The sequence below is a fragment of the Mastigoproctus giganteus genome, chromosome 12, assembly GCF_048544385.1.
Source record: "Mastigoproctus giganteus isolate SK-2022 chromosome 12, ASM4854438v1, whole genome shotgun sequence".
NCBI lineage: Eukaryota > Metazoa > Arthropoda > Arachnida > Uropygi > Thelyphonidae > Mastigoproctus > Mastigoproctus giganteus.
In genome coordinates this window covers 17,869,458-17,893,657 of record NC_143586.1, presented here as the reverse complement: position 1 = coordinate 17,893,657, position 24,200 = coordinate 17,869,458, and the positions used below count along the sequence as shown (strand labels likewise).

Here is a 24,200-nt window from a genome sequence, read left to right as displayed (position 1 = left end):
TCGGTCTGGGCTTCAAACATATCAAAGTAAATGCACAAAATTTAATTTTTTTATTTAAATTTAGTTTGGTTATTTTATACTGTTACATTTAATTGATTTATATTCAGAAAAATACTGTTTTTACATTCGTAGAATTCATTTCAGGGGTTTAAATATAATAAAATTATATTACTTATGTGAATTTCAAGAGACGCTTGGAACATAAATCATTGACTTCTCATTGATCTACATTATGTAATTAGGTTCATTTTACACAGGTATTTTTTGTGACAGTTCCTTCAGGATTGAAACTCCATCATAAACTGAGGGCTACCTGTATAAATAAACATGCTGTTATGTTATTTAGTTTTTATGAAAACTAAACACTAAAAGTATCCATGAATCAATCACAAAAAAATAAAATAATAAAGAGAGAGAGAGAGAGAGAGAGAGAGAGAGAGAGAGAGAGAGAGAGAGAGAGATTTCCTTTGTTACTTTGAAAATTGTCTTTGGGCAAAAAAAAAAAAAAAAAAATCTTGTCAAATTATGCTATTAAGGTATTGCTTCACTCCAAACAAGTGTATGTATAAACTGCTTTCTTTTTTTGAAATTTATTAAGAACTTAGAAACTTAAAAATTTATGGTTTAACCCTTCTCTTGACAGATGAAAAAATGCATTCAGTTAGATGAGAAGCTCAGGCAGATGGATCAGGATATTACAGTGAATCCTAAATATGTTCAAAAGGTAAGAATAAAATGTATTCTTAACAAATAAATATTTTATTTGCTGTTAAATTAAGATTATTAAAAAATAACAAATTTCAGAAGGAACAGAAGCAAATTAAAAAAAGAAAGAAGACTGACTTTTCACAAAAGAAATAATATCTTACTTTTAAATACTTGATGGAACTTGGATTTTTTTTCACTCATTATTTTATTTACTATATTTACTTGGATTCAAATGTTTTTCAATCTTCAAGGACTTGAAAGGTTTTGCAGCATCCAGCAGTTCAAGAAAAAAGTATCTGCAATGTTTTCATTAATTTCAGTTTTCAAATATTGATATCTCTAGAAAATTTTAACCATGATTTACTTGCAGCAATTAAAATTTGTCAGGGTTATTGGCTGGCAGCACCCTGCAGTATTTTCAGAGATTGGGTTTGGGGGAGAGTCTTCTATCTATTTCCTATTGCAGCACCAGTGAGTGCTGAAACATTAGCATTAGTAGAGGCACATGATGCAAGAAAGAAAGCTTATACAGCATCAGCCAAAAAAAAAAAAAAAAACCCCTTCCCACTTCACTGTTCTATTTGTTCCAAATGTTTGTCTCGCCACACCAAAACATTCTTGTTTGGTGGGGAAAATCATGTTGGATGAACATCTCCATTGTGAAGGTAGCTTACTACTCATTTTCTGAACCTTAAGGTCTGTTTCCACCAGATATACAATTTGATTTTTGCATTTTAAACATATTCTTTGAATATTAGCTAGGTTTATGTAAAGACATTATATAATTTGTGAAACTTATGTTACTTAATTTTAGTACTTTTCCCTGGATGATTATACTTCTACCAAAGTCTCATATTCTTGCTGCATATGTGGTTAATGGGTTGATTTCTTAAATTAGAGGTCCATGGTGGTCTGTTAACCAGTCAGTAAAAAAAAAAATAAATTATTCCATTCTTTTGTTACCTTGAAAATTATCTGTGGGAAATAAAACTCTTTTTTTGTCAAATTTATGTTATTAAGGTATTGTTCACTCCAAAGAAGTGTAAGGACATGGAGTGCTACTGTACATAGTCAGGTAAAGTATAAGCCTCATGAACATCAAGATTATTCCCCATATATAGGAATTAAAAAAATGCACCCTGAAATTACAAATATGGTAATATCACCTCTTTGTTTACATTTGATCACAGTGAATTTTAAGATTAAAGTTTTATCTTTTCAAGTTCATTGTAATTTTTTAATTTCAGAGGTGGTTATTATAATATTGTTTAATATTTGTATATTTACAGTGTAATGTAAAGAAATCAATGTTGGTATCTGAATAAATGACATGTAAAATTTTGTGCATGTTTTTGTGTGCATTTTTATCGTGACAGGGGTCCATAGCTTTCATGAAATTTTCTCAATTTATCCATGACTGAATAAAAGATTAAGAACAAATAGCTTAAATGATTTGAAAAAATAATTTAAGGCATTTGTTTAGAATCCCTTCCCCCCTCCCCCCACTTTTTTCCCCTTCCCCCCTCCCGTGTTTTTTTTTTTTTTTTTTTATTGCAGAGCACACTTCTCTGCTAGCAAATAAAAATATTTCAAGAAAATCTTAAAGGTTGATAAAGAAAAGAAATTTAAAATGCAGGTTGGCAAAACCAAAATATTCATTTTTAAAAAAAGTTAATTTTGAAAAATAATAAATGTAGAAACTTTAAGATAATTTATTGAAAACCCTATCCCTCTCTTCCCCCCATATTCTGAATTTTAAATGATGGTAATTTAAACAATAAGTAAAAAATTATGAATTAAATTTCAGAATAGCCACAGTTACTACCAAACACTACCAAGGTGTTTTGACTTGCATAATATGCAAATCAACATATGAATATACAATTATACAAAACATACTGGTTGCTATCATTAACATACTAGTGCAGCATGGCCTGAAATGACATTAATCATAAAAACAACAGCCAAGTACTACACACCACTAGTGGTGACTTTTTTTTTTTTTTTTTTTTTTTACTGACTATTATTAAAAGTGCTTGGTTTTCAGAGGAAGCTAGGGGTGGTAGTACAGGCAAAAAAAAAAATTATATGCCTCACAAACATTGTTTAATGTGAAATGAATTTTTGAGAATGCATTAATTGTTTTGAAATTAAACAGCTTACTAACTTTCTTCGCCTTGCTTTGCTATATTATTGACGTTAACAAAAGTTGGGAATCTTTTTCTTTTTTTTCTCTCCATGGCCAGCACTCCTGTATTAGCAAACAAAAATGATATGGTTAATCCATTTCAAATGACTGTAGCACACTTTATATAATTCTTGAGATTAACTATGCAACATGTTGATGAAATTAAACTGAAGTATGCATTGAGAAATGAAAAAATAGAATCCAATTATAATTAAATGCAAGAAAACTGCAGAACTCTCATAATCCTTTGTTAAAGATAAGTACTCTCTCTTCTTACTTTATTTTGAAAATGTGTACAGAATAGAAAAAAAATCATTTTACAGTTTATTATAATCATTTAGTTTAATTTCGTTAGTATGTTTCTATATTTAATCTCAAGCATTCAAAGTAAGTATGCTAAAACTTGCACCTTTTAAAATTTGATGTTGGCTTGGTTGAGTGGCAGGAAACAGAGAATGGTTATTAATATGACCATCCCTTTTAATGGACTAATTATGAGTGAGGTCCCTTGATGATTCAGTGTGCCTTGTACTATTTTTAAAATTTATTGATTATATTGATGTAGACTGATCTGTTAATAATACAAAAGTGCACAGGTTAATGACAGTAATCAGGTTATGATACTCCAACAGGACCTCGATAAATTAGGTAGATGCACTGAAAAGTGACTTGAGGTTTAACATTAATAAATGCAAGTTACTTCATTTAGGCAGCTGTAAACCTAGAGTAATGTACTGTTTGTGCAGTAAGTGCAAACAGGTCACTATGATAGCTAATGGGATTTTATTTTAATGATAACCCCAAGCATGAGAGGTATTAGAACCTATGCTATTTAGCACAGTGCTGGTTTGAAGGTTGCGAAGATGAAAGAAGATACTTGTTGACATTAGACTTCAATTTCTGTATATTTTAATTTTCAGGAAATACACATGAAGGGAGTTTGTTCCAGAAAACAGAAGTTGAAGGAATAAATGAGAAGATGAAGAGTTGGATAATAAAATAACATTGACTGGTTGCGCCATATGTTAGACTGGTTTGGAAGAGAGGGAGAGATGGAATTATAGAAGCCAATTCAGAAGAACAGTGCCCATGGAAGTATCTATAGAAAAGGCATGAAGCAAAAAAACAAAGTCTATGAGACAGAGAGCAGATAGACTTTGTTAGAGATGAGTTATTAATTAACCTGACTGCCCTCATTTTGAGTGGAATCTAAAAGCCTGAGAGAAGTTTTGGGAACACCATCCCAGATGTGGGAACAATATTCCATGGTAGCATGGATTTGCAATTTGTACAGAGTGAACAGCTGTTTGGAAGAAAAGTAGCACCGAGAGAAAAAGAGAGAACCCAGTTTTCTAGATGCAGAGGAAACAATATTTGTGATGTGCTTATGCCAAGAGAGATTAGGAGTCAGGGTAATCCCCAATAGAGATATGACCTTGCCTACAAATCAGAGTGTCATGAAGATAAGCATAGGAGCAAAAGAATCCTTTTTGCGAGATATAAGACAGGACTGAGTTTTAGAAGAATTGAAATCAACTAAGTTATCTTTGGAGAATTACCTGGAGACCAGCATTTAAGGAATTGGTAGTGGATATTCAAAGTTGAAGCTGTTTGTGCAGGACAACATATCTCAAACTGGAAGACGGAATGCAATGTGTTATTATTTTTGGATTATTTAGAAGACATAATTTAGAAGATGTTATTTTTAGTGGATTATTTAGAAGACAGAGAATCATCTACACCACCTGCAGTGAACAGTCAAAGAGAAAACTGATACCAAATTACAAAAAACAGTTGGTAAACCATAAGTTGGAAACTTATTTAGAAGACCTTTATGCCAAACATGGTCAGAAGCCTTTGAAATGTCAACCGGAACTGCTTGAGTTTTAATAAACATTTCCATTAAATTTGCCTATAAATGGGTAACATAAGCTGGAATATCACCAGTTGATCGATACTGACAGAATCTGTACTGGTGATGGTTGATCAGATAGTTTAAAGAGTTAGTAGTTAATTGATTTCTCCATTACTTTAAAAAGAATAGAAGTAAGTGCAATAGGATGATAACACTAGCCAACGATTTTAAACTTTTCTTCAATAACGTGAACAAAATTAACTGATTTTGACTAAATCGCATGTGCTGAAATGAGTGACAGTAGAAAGTTCGTAGCATGTCACATTTTCATGTTATGGCTGCATGCTCCTTTTTTCCAAAAATTGTGAATTTTTACTTATCTAAATGTACTTGACTACTTTTCTTGTAAATTAATCACTTGAATTAGAAATGACAGCCAGTAAACATTCCAAATGAATAAAAAATAACATATTTAAACTTTATAAACACCTATTTGGATTTAAGTAAGCAATTAAACAGAAAAGGGGAGGCAAGAATAGGAGATCAAACTACTTACAGTTATTTTTTCCTCTTATGAGCAGAATTGTCCTCCCTTATCAGAAATCACCAATAGTCACCCGTCATTGCTGGATCCCATGGTCATTGATACTGCTCCATAGTGTGCATATCTTGGTGGAATCGTTCTCCCTGCTCATCACTGACAGATCCCAAGTTGTCGGTTTCTTTCACAGCCGCTGGGACCGACACAATTACCATTGTGTAGCAAAACTGCTTTTAAATTGAGTTCAGAAGAATCAATGAGTAATCTCCAATCTTCAGGATTGTGTTCAAACCCTAGTTCATCCATCAATCCATTTACATCTTTGCAGACATAAAGAGAACCTTCCATTTCATAATAACCCGCAAACTTTTCATTTCGGTTTCTGAACACAGAAATCCTCATGGTTGTTGACACAGAAATCTTTGTGGTTTTTGACAGCAAATTCCACTGTTGCACCCTAGATCCTAATAGCTCAGCCTGTTGCTTTGAAAGATTTAAATCATTAAATCATTAGCCAAATCATTAAGTTGACTTTGCTCAATTAAGTGTGGTATTTTTTCATTTTCAGGATTGTAACTAGGATCGGCAACGTTGAGGGTGTGGGTATGGGCATTAGTGACTCTTGCTCTTCGCTCTTCTTCCAGAATAGTGATTTCTTCACAACTAGGTGAAGGAATAGGGAGTTCTGTGTGTGTGTGTGTGTGGCGCACTGGTCTTATTGCGGACGGAAGTTTGTGGTGTTTTATTTTAACTCTATTTTTCCTTGAAAACCCCTTAGTACTTGTGAGGCAGAAATAACAATCTTCAAAGGGACGTTGGTTCTCATCAGATCATCGGAACAGCAAATGGCATTTTAGAATTGTTCCACTTCGTCAATTCAGTCAGATTTACATAGCATATACAGCACATATGCAGTGCCCACCTTTTATCCTGATAACCTACGTGACAACAAAATAAAAATAATAAGCTTGTTTCACTTTGTCTGTGATTAATTGACATTGCAACTTCACTGTAAATTGTCCACAAACAGAAAAAACTGTTTGGCGAATTAGTGCACGCATGGCGTTTTCGCTCCATTTCACAAGTTTTCACAAGACCAAATGGAACTTAAAACACCACAACCTACCACAAATGGAAACTAATCCCAAAATTGTACATTTAAGAGCCAAAGACAGCTTATAAACAAGTTGTCTTTTGTAGAAATGCCTGGCCACCAGAAATATAGTAGGGTCCAAACATGCTACTGCATAATAAGGATTATAGCAATATAACTCAGAGTGGCCACTCCTCAGGCCATAAAACTAAAAAGAGGTATTAGTATACCATTAAACAACAAGATATGTCTTTTGTTACAATAAATTTGACTGGGAAAGGTGTGGTGTTGGATGCTTTCATTGATTTTGAAGCTATTTTACGTTTCTTTAAAACTGTTTTTGCATTTTTCTAAAAAATGTGATATGACAGAAACTTTTTACAGTCATATTCGTAATCAGCACATACAAATTAACAAAAAATGCTTACTGTCACCTATGTTATCAAAACTTTGTTGCCCAGTGTAATTGGATGGTAAAGATTTGTCACCCTTTTTAGGAACTGGCTGGATATGAGCAAATTTTCAAGTAGAAGGGAAAATTTGTGGATCTGTGGAATAAAAAAGTGAAAAAAAAGCATTGAAGGACAGGAGTAAGCTACAGAGCACAGGTTTTGAGAAAAAGTGGAGAAATACCATCAGGACCTGGAGCTTTCTTTAGCATCAAGATTTTTAAAAATCCTTCTGACATCCTTTTGACAGAAGACCACAGGAGGCATTGAATGGAGTATACTGAGAATGGTAGGAGGTGGTTTACCAAGATCATCAAAATATACAAGTTAGAAAAAAGTAGAATCCTAGCAGGTCCACTTTATCTTTGCCTGAAGTGGCAATAGAACTATCTGGTTTTGACAGAGGTTGGAATAGAGATAGGCAAAAGTGGGCAATAGCTTTGTCAAGAGACCTGAATGCCTGACTACCATTTGAACAATAAACAAGTTTTCTATTCTTAGCCTGTTCAATATATACTTTGGACTGATTAATAACTGCTTTACAATTTTTGTGAGCTTTGGCGTAGGCAGAAAACGAACCTGGAAATTTGGATACAAGTCAGTTGCAATGTGCAACATTCTTATCTTGAACAGCCTTAGCACATTTATTGAAAAACCAAGGTTTAGAAAGGATGAGATTTTAAGTTGGAGTCTGGAATAAATAATTTCATCCCTACAAGAATAATTTCACTGAGCAAAAGTTGAAATCACGAGATTTGAAACAGCAATCTGACCAAGGAAAAGAAGAAAATAAATCTCGCAGATCATTGCATTTTGCATTCTTGTAATGCCTAACAACATGGGGTTGAGAATGGCCACTAGAGAATGGCTCCATTGGAGAATAGACCATCATCAAGTTGTGATTTCAGGTGCCTAGGTGTCCACTTGCCTCGACCATGTACTTAGTAGGGTTGTTTGTGAGAAAAAGATCAGACATGTTGGTTGGTGGTTAGGACTGTTGGGTATTTCTGGTAGGTAAATGAACAATCTGTTGTGAGGTCATTAGTAATTGCAAAGGTCTCAGCCTCTTTGACCAGCTGGATTTGTGAACATTAAAATCAACAAGGAAAATTACCTTGCTGTTACGAAAGTTTGACAATTCATGGTGTATTCAGTAATAAGAAAAAATGAGGGGGACATGCTGTATAAAATAATGAAATTTTTGGATGTGGCATACACGTGGCAAGAATATAACCCAGGTCCTTTACATGACATGACCTCGGCAATGCTTCCCCCCCCCCCACTCCCATGCATACACACTACTCGGATTCTCTCCATTCACCCACCATCTTGCTAAGTAGAGGCAGTAGGATTATACACTGATCCGGAAGCCTCCCAGAGAGTCAACAATAGGTTCGAATGCTATTTTAGAGTTGCAACCATGAAATGTAAGGAAGATTGGATCTAGCCACGATGTCCATCATAACCTCAAAAGTCATCAATCATACTGCATGATGGAAGAGTTGGGGGGGGTTGCCAGAGCTTTGTTCTGGAGACTAAACATGGGTTCCACCACTTCAAAGCCGACCGGGCTAGCCGAGTGGGTAAAGTACCTGCCCGGCAACCCCAAGGTCGCGGGTTCGATTCCCGCCTCGGGCTTGGATCAAAGTACTGCAAAAACCTTGGGAGGTGCAATATGGCCACAGAAGCCGATGCGCCAACAACTACCAAATCAAAAAAAAAAAAAAAAACCACCACTTCAAGCCTCCAATAAGCAGAGTGGTGGTATTGCACCTGTTGATGAGCGTAATCTACCACCTAATATTGCCTAGTACCACTGAGGGGTGGCATTCCTCTGTATGGTATGGGTGCCACACCTTGACCCCTGCTTACATTGGTTCACATCTGGGTGGTCCAGTATATGCCATATTTCCGGACTTGCACATGGGGGTTATACCCAGGTTACTTACTGTCCCACCATCCTGAAGGTGCAAGTAGAGGAGATATCTGTCACAGACCAAGCAGAGTTTGCCAAAATTAGGTCTGTTTGACTTCAGCATTCACCTGTCAGTTCCATCAATATTTTAGACTCCCAAGTAGCAACCCCAGCTTTACATACCTTAGAGAAAGTCTGTGTCTGAGAATGTCTGTGCCTCAAGGACCAAATTCTGTCAGTGATATACAGGAATTTTACCAGTAGAGGCAAAGAGGTGTTATTCCATAGTAATTTTACCAATATAATTGATGGATTTAACCCATGAAGAACTGTGTTCACTTTGATTAGAGTAGTTGGAGACAAGAGTGGTTGTTAGTGATTCTTCTCTTTGTGGATTTATTAGTGAAGTCCATTAGTGTTGGGCCTCATACTGTTCTCAGTCTTATTAACAGTATTGATGAAGGTATATCAATTTTAAAGTCCAAGTAGTCTGATGATAGAAGGTAAGTATTGAGAATAATCAGGGTGTGCTGCTCCAACAAGATTAGATAAATTAGGCAGATTAGAAAACTGACAGTTGAGGTTTAGTACTGATAAATGCAAGATTATTCATTTGGGTAGCAACAATCCCAGAATAACATATCAACTGAGAAGTACAACACTCAAGGCAGTGGAAAATGATAATGACTTAGAGGAAGGATCTAGATCTGTTGGAATGGGTACAAAGAAGAGTAACCTAGCCAGTGGCACAAAAGTGTACTCTTACTGAGAAAGACTTCAGTTATATAAATTATAACATCTTAGAACTAGCCATATGTGTGTAGACCTGTTTGAAGTGTGTAAGCTTTAAATGGGTTGAGTAAACTAAATGTTGATGGCATCCTTACTCTTTCTTGGACAACATGCATAAGGGGACATAAATTCATTTCATTTTACAACTCACAACCTTGAAAACTAGTCACATTCATCTTTAATTTCTCCATTTCCAAGAATTCGATAAAAATGAATTCTAGCTCCTAGACTTCTGGGTTGACTGAATTTGAATATTGGATAAGTGCAATAAAACCATCTCTAGAGATCACATATATCTAGAACTTGCCTCCGAGAGAACCGTTTCAAGAGAGAGAAATGTGAACACTGATACAGTTTTTGATGGAGGAAGGAACTGCTTATAATAGAGATTTTCTTCAAATCATTTAAACCTAACAGATATATTTCTGCTCTTCTCACAATTTGAAAATAGTTGCTTTTTTATCTGAAATCAGAATTCCTTCAATTCTTGTGATCAGTTATATCTGTCAGCAGCATAAGATTCAATATTAGTATTATCCTCCAGTTTTAGAATTGGTTGCTCAGTTTTAGCAAGGAAGAACTTCCAGACAGGACTGTATTTACACTGGGGCCTGGGGCACCCTTTAAAGATACCAGAATCCAAAAAAAAAAAAAAAAAAAAAAAAAATCTTGCATATATAAATATAATCACGGAAAAAAATCCAATTATTTTTACCGATCTGTTTTGTTTTCAAATTTGATCTTCATTTTCTCATTGCCTCTTTTGTTTAGATGCTCCAGATTCATATTTTCACTGCATTATTAACTGCTAAATTAAACTAAATTTCAGTTTTTGGATCTCAGCTTATATAGATTCTGAAATCTTTGGATGGTCCAATTAAAATGGTTTCTGTAAAACGAATAAAATTTCCATATAATGAATGGATTTCGAGGTACCTGGGTATGCATTCTACAGCAGGAGCACCATTGTCTTAAAGGCCATAGGTGCAAAAGAATGCACGAATTAAGAACTAAAGGGACATTTCACAATTTAGTAGTGTTTGTAACACATTTACAACTGACTCCCACGTACTGTACCGAGAAGTTGTGCTGGTTAACTGCTTTCTTGTGTTCGTAGCCAGTGAAAAAGATTAAGGCATATTCTCAACGCAGATAATGTGCCGTGGGCAACCTGTGTTCTACTGTTACACCCTATTAGAAAATTAGAAGAGTGATTTCCCTGTATCCTGGAAATTAATCTGTTCTTTCACAGAAATGAGTCAGCCACACTTTCAATAAATTTTAACACCCTGATCCAAATTTAGGGCCCATGGTAGTGGGCCCTAATTTGGATCAGGGTGTTAAAAAAAGAAGTCGCTTTAAAAATTTGATATTACAGAAGCCCAGTGAGGACTTCCCCTCTATGGTGAGGCCTGAGGCTGCCATCTCATGTGCCTGTTCATAATTACAGCCCTGCTTCCAGGTGTTGTAAATATAATATTGTGTTTCATCTTGATTACTGAACTTGCTTTGCAGTACTTTTTGTATTGAAAATTTGTGTTCTTTTAAAGCAAAAAACGAGCTACAATTGTGTTTATAATATCCTTGATGTTATTCATGCTAACTCATTTAATTCACTAATTTTGTTTCTGTATGAAGGTGGGACAGAGTGCTGAGGGGAGCCTCTTCAGTGTTTTCCCAAGAAGTTTAACAAGCCCTACATTCCTTCCTTCTGATAAATAGGACATTGTCAGTAATAACAAAATTCTTCAAGCCAAGGTTCTCACTTACCAATCCAGTTGCCCTTTGACCTATTTTTAAAAGTTCTGTCTTTTTTTCAAGTGTGGCCTCCAGACCTGAACACAGTACTCTAAATGCAGTCTCACCATTGTCTTATACAAAGGATTGATGACATCCTTTATCCTATTTGCAAAAGTCCAATATATCACAGAGAGGAAGCCCTGTGCCTTCCTGTTTACACTGCTTGGAAAATTTCATGTCTAACTGAATCATATAACCTCTAAGTCTTTTTCATCCTGGATCACTTTTAACTCCACCTGGGCATCTTTCTTTTGTGATTCTGCACAGGACAAAATGCATTGGTTGCTTCCAGGATAAATCCCTTCTGTACTTCCCATAATGAACTCATATCCAGCAGCTTATAGTTACCTTTCCAGTTAATTGAGCTCAAGAATTACCTCAATCCATTATAGTGCCTATTGGTTTCTGCAATTGTCAAATTTTGGATGCAGTTTGAATCCTTGTTGGGAACCATGTTGAGGATATTAGAGCTTCAATCTTGTACTTTTTCTGACATGTTGGAATAAATAACAGTCAACCAGATGGCTAAAAATATTTTTCAGTGGTGTATTGCCTCCCCATGACTTTCAGTCTGTAAGAGATAGATTGAAGTAACCCATAATAAGACAGTCACATTAGTTACCCATTCAAGTTGCCTATAAAAATTGTCATACTTCTCAGAATCGTTTGGTCTGTAACATACCCCGACTATTATCGTCTTTACTGCAGGTCAACTTGCACCACACTCAGTGTCCATCTGAACTTGATCTGACTCTCAATACAGTCTAATTGCTTTCAAAGAGCTCTTCATAAGAAGCACCCTTCCTATCTCCTGTGCACACTGTACTCCCCATAATTAAATTCTTCATCCCTATCTCTAGATGGTATCATCTAGAGATGAGGAATTTAATTTAGCACAATACTACTGACATTAGTATATAAACAAATTAAATTTTGTATCTTTTGACTTTTTGCAACCCTGACTTATCCCTTATAGTTGCTTAAAAGTTATTTACACATAGTTAAGTGTGTTAATAGATAATGTGCTTTTGCTGCTGTTTTCTGTTAGTTTAACGTAAAAATGCATTTTTTGACGAATGGCTGTTGCTGCAGTATTAGTTATTTTTGTTTCGTGTTGAATTATTATATAAAATGTTAATTATAAAAAAGGTTTCTTGTCTTTATTATTATTTTTTTACTATTTATTTATTCATTTAATTGAAAAACATAGATATGAATACATCATTAATTTGAATTTCACTCTTAACAGTTTTATGAACTTGAAAATGAAAAATTAATGGTTTCTTTATATTTTATGTTTGTAATGTTTTAATTTTTTCCAGCAGAATTGATAAATGCCTTATTATGTTGAAAATAAGTGAATAATACAACATTTTTAAGTTTAAATTTTTCATAAAAAATAAATACATAAGTACATTTAATATTGTATTACAAAAAAATAAACATCGACAGGGCTGTCAGTTTCCACACCACCATGTTTGTTATTGTTCAGGGAACCAACCAACCCTTAAAGTAGAGATTAATTTAGATTAAATTTAATTTAATTAATTACTCTTAAAGAGTAATCTCAATTAACATTTTTAATAGGCACATATTTAGTGTTGGCATTTTGGTATTAATATGATATTATCCAATGCTTCTGTCATTGTAACTCGCTATCTGCTTGTAAATGTTCAAATCCTGTTGTTGATGCAAGGAACTTATTGAACTTATTTCAGCTTGGCCAACTTAGCTGGTATGAAGCAAAGATTTAAGGTTTTTGCCAGGATTTTTAAACACTGGCCTTGAAATGCATCTAATTTAGAGAGAGACAAGTATATAGAGGCTTGATGCTTGATACTAATTTAAACAGGTTGTGTTGGCCCCGGGTGCCAAGCGTTTCTTGAGGCCAAGCGATTTTCTGTGCTAAATAGTACTGCGATTCATATAGCGATTTTCCAAAGCGACTGAGTTTTTCCTTGTTTCATTTCATTCATAAGCCTTTCTGTTTATTTAGCTCTACTTTTTAAAAGTATAGAAAGAGAGCCAGAAAAAGGAAAGTACCTTTTTCTTTATTGTATATACTAACCGTACTAACTCCTACGCTTGGCCACAAGCGGCACTGCTCCTGCCTCCCCGTGGCGGGGCCGGTAACCTGGGTGGAAAAGCTAATCCCCCAGGGCGAAAAGGAGCCGACATGGATAAAGAAAATTATCCAGCCTTAGAGCCTTCAAGCTTAAATACCATAGATTGGTATAACTCTGATAAAGGTAGTGCGCAACATAAGCGCTTAAAAGTAGATAATCAACCTGAGTATCCAACTTTCCTGATTATCCATTCCTTGACTAGTCAACCAGTGAGCAAACTCTCCCCATTTATTATACAGAGATTTCTAGAAAATGCTGCTGGATCACCTAAAATGGTCAAAAGGTTACAGTCAGGGGATTTGCTGGTGGAAACTACACAGTCGAAACATTCAGAATTATTGTTAAAGATGACAACATTTGGTGGTATCCCTGTTAAAATATCTCCCCACTCAACCCTAAACAGTTCCAAAGGTGTTATCTCTGAGTGGGATCTATTGAATGTAACAGAAGAGGAGCTTGTACAAGAACTTAAAGACCAAAAGGTCATACAAGCTAAGAGAATTTTGACTCGTAGAGACGGAAATCTCATTCCAACCCGCAGTATAATTCTCACATTCAATACCCCAAACTTACCAAATACTGTAAAAGCTGGTTATCTTAATTGCCATATCCGCCCATACATACCAAATCCAATACGGTGTTATAAGTGTCAGAAGTTTGGACACTCTCAGGCAACATGTCGAGGAAACACAATATGCCCAAAATGTGGATCCCAGGATCACACTCAAACAGACTGTACTGCTACATCTCCAGTTTGCCCTAACTGCAGGGAAGATCATCCTGCATATTCTAGAAATTGCGAGCTATGGAAAGTTGGAAAAAAAATACAGAAATTTAAAGTTGAAAATAAAGTGACTTATCAGGAAGCGAGACGACAAATACTGAAAGATGCTCCTGCACGTACATATGCAGATGTTACAAAGAAATATCGTTCAATTGCTACACAAACCAATGACTCAGTTCCACCGAACATATCACTTGCCGAATGGGCTAGAGCTCAGCTTTCAGTTCCTCAGCCATCCTTGAAGCAACACAACAGAGACCAGACTTGTAATACCCCAATTTCCATCCCCACCACTAGTGGCATCAAGTCACAAAGTGAGACCAGGATGACAAATGCCGAATCTTCTACTAAAACCCAGATTAATACTGCAGAAATGGATACAGATGACAAAACTGAAGAAGAACCTATATTAGAAATTCATGCCGAAGAAGACATGGACACTGGACGGCCTACCTTTCCTAAAAAAGATAAAATTAAAATAGATCGCAATAAGCCTACTGCCTCTAAAAGGCAACCGGATCATCCTACCACTAAAACTAAATAATGAAGTGCATTTTACAATGGAACTGTCGAGGCCTACGTACTAATATAGATGAACTTTATGACCTAATCCGAGATTTCAATCCAGCAGGCATTTGTTTGCAGGAAACATTTTTAACTCCACAAGTGACCCCCTCAATAAAGAAATATATTTTGTACAGGCGTGATAGGAATGCAGCAACTGCAGCCCATGGAGGTGTAGCGGTTTTGGTATCTGTTACTATTCCGTCTAGACAAATCCCTTTAAAATCCAATTTAGAAGTTGTTGCTGTAAGAATAGAAATTGGAATATCTTTATCTCTTATTTCTATTTATCTTCCGCCGAACCAAACGTACATACTCAGAGACTTTGATGAGCTCCTTGCCCAGATACCACCTCCTTTTTGTCTGATGGGTGATTTCAATGGACACCACCCATTATGGGGAAGTCTCCATATGGATAAAAGAGGGCAGCTAATAGAAGCATTACTGGACAAACAAAATCTAACTCTGCTGAACACCGGTGCACACACTCATGTTCATTTTCCTTCAGGAAATACTTCAGCCATAGATCTATCTATTTGTTCCCCGGCTCTGTACCCAAGTATACATTGGGCTGTATTGAATAATCCCCACAGTAGTGATCATCTTCCAATTACTTGTAAATTCCAAACTACCACTACCTATCCTGAAACTCGCAGAAGATGGAAATTCACAAAGGCAAACTGGGAAAAATTTTCTTTAAATACAGTTTTAGATAAAAACTTCATTCTGAACCAGTCAATAGATGAAGCTAATGACCATATTACTAAACGGATACTAGCAGCAGCTAACAAAGCTGTTCCTCAGTCGTCGACTCATCCACGCAGGTGCAAAAACTACTGGTGGAATGATGAATGTAATAGAGCAAAAAAAGAAAAGAACAAAGCTTGGAATATCTTCCGCAAGCATCCCACTGTTATAAACCTTATAAATTACAAGAAATTAAATGCTAAAGCACGACAAATAAGAAGGAAAGCCAAAAAAGATTCCTGGATACAGTTTGCTTCCACTATCACCAAAAACACCGATACAAGATTAATCTGGAGGAAAATCCAACATCTGAATGGCAAATATCCATTGTCATCCTCTCCAATATTGATCTGTAATGGACAGGAACTGTCTTCCCCCAAAGACATAGCAAATGCTTTTGCTGAAGCCTTTGCAAAAATTTCAGCAGAAAATTCATATGATGCTTCATTCCAACAAATTAAAGTGGTAGCAGAAAGGTATAAGTTAAATTTCAACACCGGTCTGTCTCTTCCATATAATCAGCCTTTTACTATATCCGAGTTAACGGATGCTCTTAACAGAGCACCCAATAGTGCAGCTGGCCCTGATGGTATATTTTATATTATGCTAAAACACTTGAATAATACTGCTTTGCAAAATCTTTTAATATTTTTCAACAGAATTTTTGAAGAACATATTTATCCTAGCTCTTGGAAACATTCACTTATATTAGCCATCCCTAAACCAGGGAAAGACCTCTCTAATCCAGGAAATTATCGTCCAATTTCCTTAACTAGTTGTTTGGGGAAAACACTGGAGAAAATGGTTCTGAAGCGCCTCACCTGGTTTCTTGAGTCACATAACATCTTACATAAAAATCAGTACGGTGTTCGGCAAAATAGATCTGCATTAGATATGATGACCAAAGCAGAATCGAACATCAGAAACGCTTTTGTCAGAAATGACCACCTCGTTATGGTAAGTTTTGATTTAGAAAAGGCCTTTGATACAACATGGCGTTTCGGTATTCTGCGTGACCTTTACACCTTTGGTCTACGAGGCAGGCTTCCTCTGTTTATTCAGAGCTTTCTCCAGAGCAGAACCTTTCAGGTTAGTCACCTAAATACACTATCTAGAATTCATATACAGGAGGAAGGGGTCCCTCAAGGGTCTATCTTGAGTCCAACTCTATTTTTAATAAGAATAAACAAAATCATCCATGATATTCCAAGCACAGTAGAATTATATCACTATGCAGATGACCTCATGATTTCGTGCCAAGGGAAAACTATGAATTCTATTGAGAGACAGCTTCAAATCTCAATTAACAAAATCGAGCTGTGGATGTCTCGCAATGGCTACCGTTTATCAGCACAAAAATCTAACTGTATTCATTTTTGTAAAAAACGTAAGATCCACCCTGAGCCTGAACTACATCTTAAAAATACCACCATACCTCTTTCCAATAGTATCAGATTTCTTGGCCTAATCCTGGACAATAAATTAAACTTCTTACAACACATCACATATCTGAGAACCATTTGCTTGAAAAAATTAAATATCCTCCGAGTACTATCTTCATTGACGTGGGGTGCTGACCGATACACTCTGCTTCGGCTATATCGGGTATTAATCCGATCTCGCTTGGATTACGGAGCTCCAATCTATGACTCTGCCAGGAAAAGTGCACTAACTCGGCTAGACACCATCCATCACAGTGCCCTAAGAACTGCTTTAGGAGCATTTAGAACATCCCCTGTACAGAGTCTATATATAGATGCACACGAACCTCCACTCCATCTACGGAGGAAAATGTTGATGCTGAACTATGCAGCAAAAATACGGAGTCTTCCTTTTCATCCTATCTCGCCATACTTATTTGAGCCCCAGTGGACCACATTTTATCAAAACAAACCTAACGAAAACAAGCCTATTGGGATAAGGTTGTTACAGTTACAACAATGTTGGAATCTAGACATGGGTAATGTCTTTCAGGAAATGAGCAATCACGAGCCTCCGTGGTCTGATTATACACCAATTTGTGACTTCTCATTCCAACAACGGGGGAAAAAGCAAGCAGCAGACCTTACCATCAGGAAACTCCATGCTGCACGTGTAGCAGAACATTCTCAGTATCTTCCAATATATACCGATGGCTCGAAAACAAGTACAACAGTGGGCGCAGCAGCAGTTTCTTCTATCTTTTCTACTTCTGTGTCCCTTCCAAAGGAATGCAGCATCTACTCTGCTGAACTGTGGGCGATTAAAATAGCTCTGGATCACGTTATTAATCTGTCTAGTAAGCGAATTATGATCTACTCTGATTCTCTGAGTGCAATAAAATCATTGAAAAATCCATCCAAACCAATCCACCCCGTCTTGAAGCAAATTAGATCACAGATAATTGCGTTACAAGCTGCAAACCAGTCAGTCCGTTTCTGTTGGATACCGGGTCATGTAGGCATCAAAGGAAATGAATATGCAGATCAAGCCGCTAAACATCCAATCACTGCAAGATCTCCTAACTACCAAGTGCCATATGTAGATTACAAATCAGTCATAAAAAACGTGTGTGAAGAACAATGGTTGCAAATCTGGCAGGCTCAGTGTGGAAATAAACTGCTTCAATTTAAACAGGAACCTAAGTTATGGCCATCAAGTATGCGATCAAATAGGCAAGAGGAGGTGATCCTGGCTAGGACGCGTATTGGGCACACGCATCTAACCCATATTTATCTGCTCATGGGGGAAGATCCGCCTATTTGTACATATTGTCAGACTACACTTACGGTGAGGCATATTCTAATAAATTGCAATCTTTATAATAATTATCGAAAAAAAATTTTCAAATCGCTTTCGCATCTGCAAGAACCATTGACATTACCCCATCTGATTGGAGACAATGCAAATCTAGCTGAGTTCTTTTATTTCTTAAAGCAGACGGGATTATTTTACAGATTATAACTGTAAATTGCACTACCGAATAGAATCAGGCACAATATGGCCTTAGCAGCCCTTGTGCCATTAAACAACACACCAACCAACCAACCACAGGTTGTGTTGACCTCTACTTCATTGTTCCACAAAATGTGTAGGTATTTATAAGCCCTATCCGTAAGTTCTTATATCTACGGTCCAATATAAACTGAAAATTGAAAACTGAATACATGGGAGAGGACCCAAGCGTATCCTAATGACGATACAGTTATTCCACTCTGCTACATGAATTAAGATTGAAATGGGCTTCCTCATTCACCATGTGTCAAAAGAAATGAAAATTGGCTCTCTTGCAGACTTTCTTATCTTATATAAATCAAACAGGACAAACATTTTGAAATATTTTAATGTAATAGTAATAGTATTTGCCATATAGTCAAGGAAGCCAAGCTGTTGCTTCACAGGCAAACAAACAGGCACCTCCGTAGCCAGGAGCAGCAGTGTGTAGCACACGCTTCTTGATTAGACCGGGGTTCGAGCCCATGACCACCAAATACGGAGGATGCGGAAAGGTCAGGGAATGACCACTGCATATCCCCAGAGCAATATGGCCTTAGTTGCTAATGCTCCTAAAAATTAAACAACAACAACACAGGCAAACAAAAAAAAAAAAAAAAAAAAAAAGTAGATAACACAAATTACATGCTTCCCTCCTCCTCCTCCCACTGGTAACTATCCAGTTAAACCTTTGAATTTATTCAAACTGTCAGCCTCAACTACCTGTGAGGGCAACATTTTCCAGCAATCAACGACTCACTGGCTAAAAGAAAACTTCCTACAAGCCAATCTAAACCTAAAGCATTGTAATTTGACTTTATGACCTCTAGTTCTTGAATTTTTTATACCAGTGAGAGCTCCACTTTCATTCATTTTACTAATCCTTTTCAGAGCCTTGTAAATTAAACCTCAATCATGTCACCTCTGATGTGCCTGGTTGCCAAACTCAGTAGGCTACATAATTGGAATCTTTCTTCGTATGGTCGTCTTCTTATTCTGCCAATTTCACACCATTCGAATTGCCCATCTTTGCACACTTTCAAGAAGCTCAATGTCTTTTTTCAGATGAGATCTCCATACTTGAACACAGTATTCCAAATGTGGTCTTACAATTACCTTATACTGTGGGATTATGACCTCACTATCTCTACTTGATAGGACACTGTGGGCTTTCCTGGCTGCCTGTTTACACTGTTCAGAAAACGTCATATCTACCTGTATTATAACTCCCAGATCCCTTTCTTCCACCACTGTTTTTAATTGAACTCCACAAAGTGTATAATTTATTTGTGGGTTGCTATTCACCAAGTGTAACCTTGCATTTAGTAGCATTAAAACATGACACTTCTCAGATCATCTTTGAAGTCTGTTCAAGTCATCCTGAAGGAGTGCTGCTTGGCACCGATCATTAACGCCTCTGCCAATCTTTGTTATCTGCAAATTTTGACAATCACACCTTCTATCCCTTTGTCAATGTCATTTATTAAAATGTGAAACAACAGTGGTTCAAGGACCTATTGTCTAGAGACCCCACTCCCGATGTTACAGCAATCTGAAGAATATCCATTAATCATGACCTGCCTTGTAGCCATCCAGTAATCCATCTTAGAATCTTACCAGTAATCCCAACCTGTTCAAGCTTATACAGTAACCGGTCACGAGGGACTGAGTCAGTGCTTTGCTAAAATCCAGATAAACTATATCAAAATTGTTCCCTAAATCCAGCTCATAAGTAACTGTGCCAAAGGAAATCTCCCCTGAGTCCCTTATAATTAACCTCAATGGTTCAATACACTCCCTCGTGCTCTCCCTCAAAAATACAGTGGTATATGCTATCAACTCTTGGAGCCTTACTTGCCTTTATGCTCAAAAGTTTTACTAATAAACAATCATCTGTAATTATGACATCACTAATTTAATATGGTTCTGCCTCACTCACACAGCCTCTTCTCAGCATGAAGGATCTTCCTTCAGTAAAGACACATGCAATACACCTGTTCAATTCATCTACAGCATCAGCTGGGTTGTCAAAGACTTTCCCACACCCAGTGCATAAGGGTCCAATCTGATTTGCTTTTTTCTTCCTTGTATTCACTACATGAAAAATTCCTTGTCCCCATTCTTTGTTCTCTTAGCCAATGCTTTCTCATATGCAATCTTGACCTCCCCAGTCTTATTTGTGGTACTATTAGGTCAACTTGTATCTGTTGTAGGCTTCAGTACTTTTCATATCTCTGTAACTGTTTCATGCTACCTTTTTCTGCTCTATTTGACCAGCCAGCTCCACAGTCATCCATTTCGGCATCCTCCTCCTGCAATATTTTCTTAAAGGTATGTATACATTCGTGGCTTCTGTGATTTTTTCTTTAAATGTATTCCATAATTGAAATTATTTGCCATCCCTCAGCAGTCTGCCCAGTTCACAGATGCCATATATTGCTTTAAACTGTCAAAGTCCCCTCGTCTGAAGTTAAAACCCATGCCTTTACCTTTAACTGCTGCAACATCTTCCAACTGACGATTGTGTGATCATTTCCTGACAATGATTCCTGTACTTTAAGCCCTGTGATGTCATCTGATTTGTTAGTAATGATGAAGTCAAGAATATTCTTGCCCCTAATATTTTCTCTAAAATGCAAGTATAAATAATAACCATCTAGTTTATTTAAAAAACTATAATTTAACTGTAATTCAGTATTCCATATTGAATTATAGTTATTTGTAGAGTTTTTTTAGGTGCATTTGCAAATATGTAAAGGCTGTTGTCTTCACCAGGTATATCTGCCAACATATAACAACTTGGTTCCTACAGGGCAAATTTTTCATGAAATTTTATATTTGGCCTTTTAGAAAGATGCTGGTACAAATAATAATCATCCAGTTTATTTAAAAAAAGTTTTTCTCCATCTTGGGTTTCTCTCCCATTTATCCAATCAATCTGGGGCAGATTAAAGTCACCCGTAATAAGACACCCATGCTTTCTTGCCCATTCCATCTGCATGTAAAGACTCTTGTCATATTCTTCACAATCTTCTGATCTATAGATTACTTCCACTCTCATTGTTCCTTTGCTTCCAACAAACTCACACCAACAGATTCTGCGCTGGCAGATGTAACTTCAGACTCGGCAAAAGCTCTTTTTATGCTCAGGCTGCATTTGATAAGTACCATTATCTCACTCCCCTTTGGCATTAATTTTAGATATATTATACATATTGTAGTGGAACTCATCAACAATTTTCAGGTGGCACCACCAGTAGCATAGGAACGCCTTGGCATTGGGGCAGGTACCAAGGGTGCCGGTATCAAAAGGGCACCACTGACAGCTCACATCAGTTCCGTGCCAAGCTATTTCGACACCCAAGGCTAGCTCGGGTGTTGAAATGGCAACAATGCCGAAATAGCTGAAGAAATGGTGCCCCTAAATGATGTCCCATCAGAATGAGAGCAGTGGTGTGGAAATTAATTTTTGCCAAATGGCATGTTTTTAGAGGGCGATTCAAGCCTGCATGCATCCTTAAATCTCAGTACACACTGCATAGCAACATAGATCTATTTGCCATCTGGATCATAACTTTGAAGGGACCAATCAGGCGACCACTTCATCTCCTTCAAGTTCTGTATTCAATTTTGTAGACCAACATTTTCCAGCCAGTTCTGTCTCTTGCTTTGTGAAATAGTTCTTGTGTCATAAGACTACCCCTCCACTGTCCATTCTTTGATGCTATCAAGCCACTTTTTTGTTTGTCTTTCTTTTGCCTTTAATCTTCCATTGCAGGATTAGTCTCTGCAGGTGACATTGTGGGCCTCTTATAATATGCCTGAGGTAGGCCGTCTTTCTCTTTGCAATTGTAGTTATTAGTATCCTTGTGGGTCATGGCCTCTTAAGGATCTGCTCGTTGGTTACCCGATCTGTCCACAGCATTTTGAGCATTCTTCTGAGCGTCCACATCTTGAAGGCTTCCAGTTTGCTGAGTTCTGCATGACCCAGGTCTCACCCCTGTATAGGAGAGTGCTCCATGTGTAGCATTTGACCATTCAGTATCTTTTCTGGAATCCACTTTCATGTCACAGAGGAAGTTCTTAAGATTCTTAAATACCTCTTTGGCCATACCAATTCTGCTTCTAATTTCTGTGCCTTCATCATTATTTGTATCTTCCCTAGATATTTAAAGCTACTCACTTGTTCGATGGGGGAGTTGCCACAGTGTATTTTGATTCCAGGCAAGGTGTTTGCTTATGACCATAGTTTTGATCTTTGGCATTAATTGTTAAACCTATTTGCCACTGGCTGTTACTACTTTGTTGAGGAGTGTTTGTAGCTTTTCTTCTGAGGTTGCAATGAGGACAGTATCGTCTGCATATTGCAGGTTACTGATAACTGAACCATTAACAGTAATTTCTCCTTTAGAAACTTGTATTAAATCTATAAAGGTTTCAGCATAGAGGTCGTACAGCATAGGAGACAAAACACATCCTTGCCTCATCCCTTTCTGGATTTGTACCCAGTCTGTGTTTTCCCCCTCTACAGCGATTGCCACTTCTTGCTCAAGGGATAGTAACTGTATTATCCTTAGTTCCTTGGGATTGATGTTTAGATTGTTCAAGAGCTGGAAGAGAATATCATATTTCAAACAATCAAATGCTTTGTTAAAATCAATGAAGCAGACAAATAGGTTTTGCTGGTGTTCAATTGCTCTTTCTGCAAGTATATTCAGAGAAAATATTGCTTCTCTTGCACCACCCCCTTTTTAAAACCCATCTGGTCTTTTCCAATTTGTTCTTGAATCTTGCCTTCAATTCTGTGTAGAATCATCTTCAAGAGGACTTTCATGGAGTGGCTTATGAGGCTTATTTTGTGGTGGTCTGCACAATTTGCTGTTCTTGCTTTTTTGGTATAGGAATAAAGATGGATCACAGAAATTCAAGGGGTAGTTTCCCTCCATTTAGGATATTATCAAAAATATTGAGGAGCTGTTGTTTTCCTCTTGCTCCGAGGCATTTGAGCATTTCGCCTGGGATGTTATCAATGCCAGTTGCTTTGCTTTTTTCATTGATTTAATCGCTTGCTCCAGTTCTTCCAGCAGAAAGTCTTGATATTCGCCTTCTGTTTGGGTGTTGTCATTTCCTAGTTGTCTGTCGTCCTCGCAGTATAGTTCCCTCAGATATTCTTGCCATCTATCCTTTTTCTGTTGTTTATCCACAATTTCCCTGTTGTTTTTATCCAGAATGTGGTCTCTTGCACGGTCTTCCATGATGTTGAATAGTTCCCTCACTTCTTTGTGGACTAGATGTTCCTTATGCTCATTTTGCAGATATTCAATCCTTTTACATCTTATAGTTTTCTACATCTTTGTTCTTAAAGTTTTTCCTGCGCTCCATTATATGTAGTATCTCTTGGCTTTCCTTTGGGCCCATTCAAAATTTGCATTTGCAGCATCTGTCATTATCCTCTTGAACAAGGTTCACTCAGATTCGGGTTCGAGCCCGTGACCACCAAATACGGAGGATGCGGAAAGGTCAGGGAATGACCACCGCATATCCCTGGAGCAATATGGCCTTAGTTGCTAATGCTCCTAAAAACCAAATAACAACAACAACAACCACCACTCAGATTCTGGAACTCTATCTAGTAAATCGCTTGAATAGCAGTTATGCAATTCAC

General features: G+C 36.9%; 1 protein-coding gene across 6 annotated transcripts in view; it reads left to right on the top strand.

The window, feature by feature from the left end:
• Nucleotides 1-24,200, top strand: part of CSN3 (COP9 signalosome subunit 3) — a 137,595-nt gene that overhangs the window by 82,973 nt on the left and 30,422 nt on the right. For all 6 annotated transcript variants that reach the window (XM_090386744.1, XM_090386745.1, XM_090386741.1 and 3 more), the window contains exon 14: nt 644-724. In XM_090386744.1, coding sequence (XP_090242870.1) covers nt 644-724 — 81 coding nt within the window. The remainder of the gene's footprint in view (nt 1-643; nt 725-24,200) is intronic.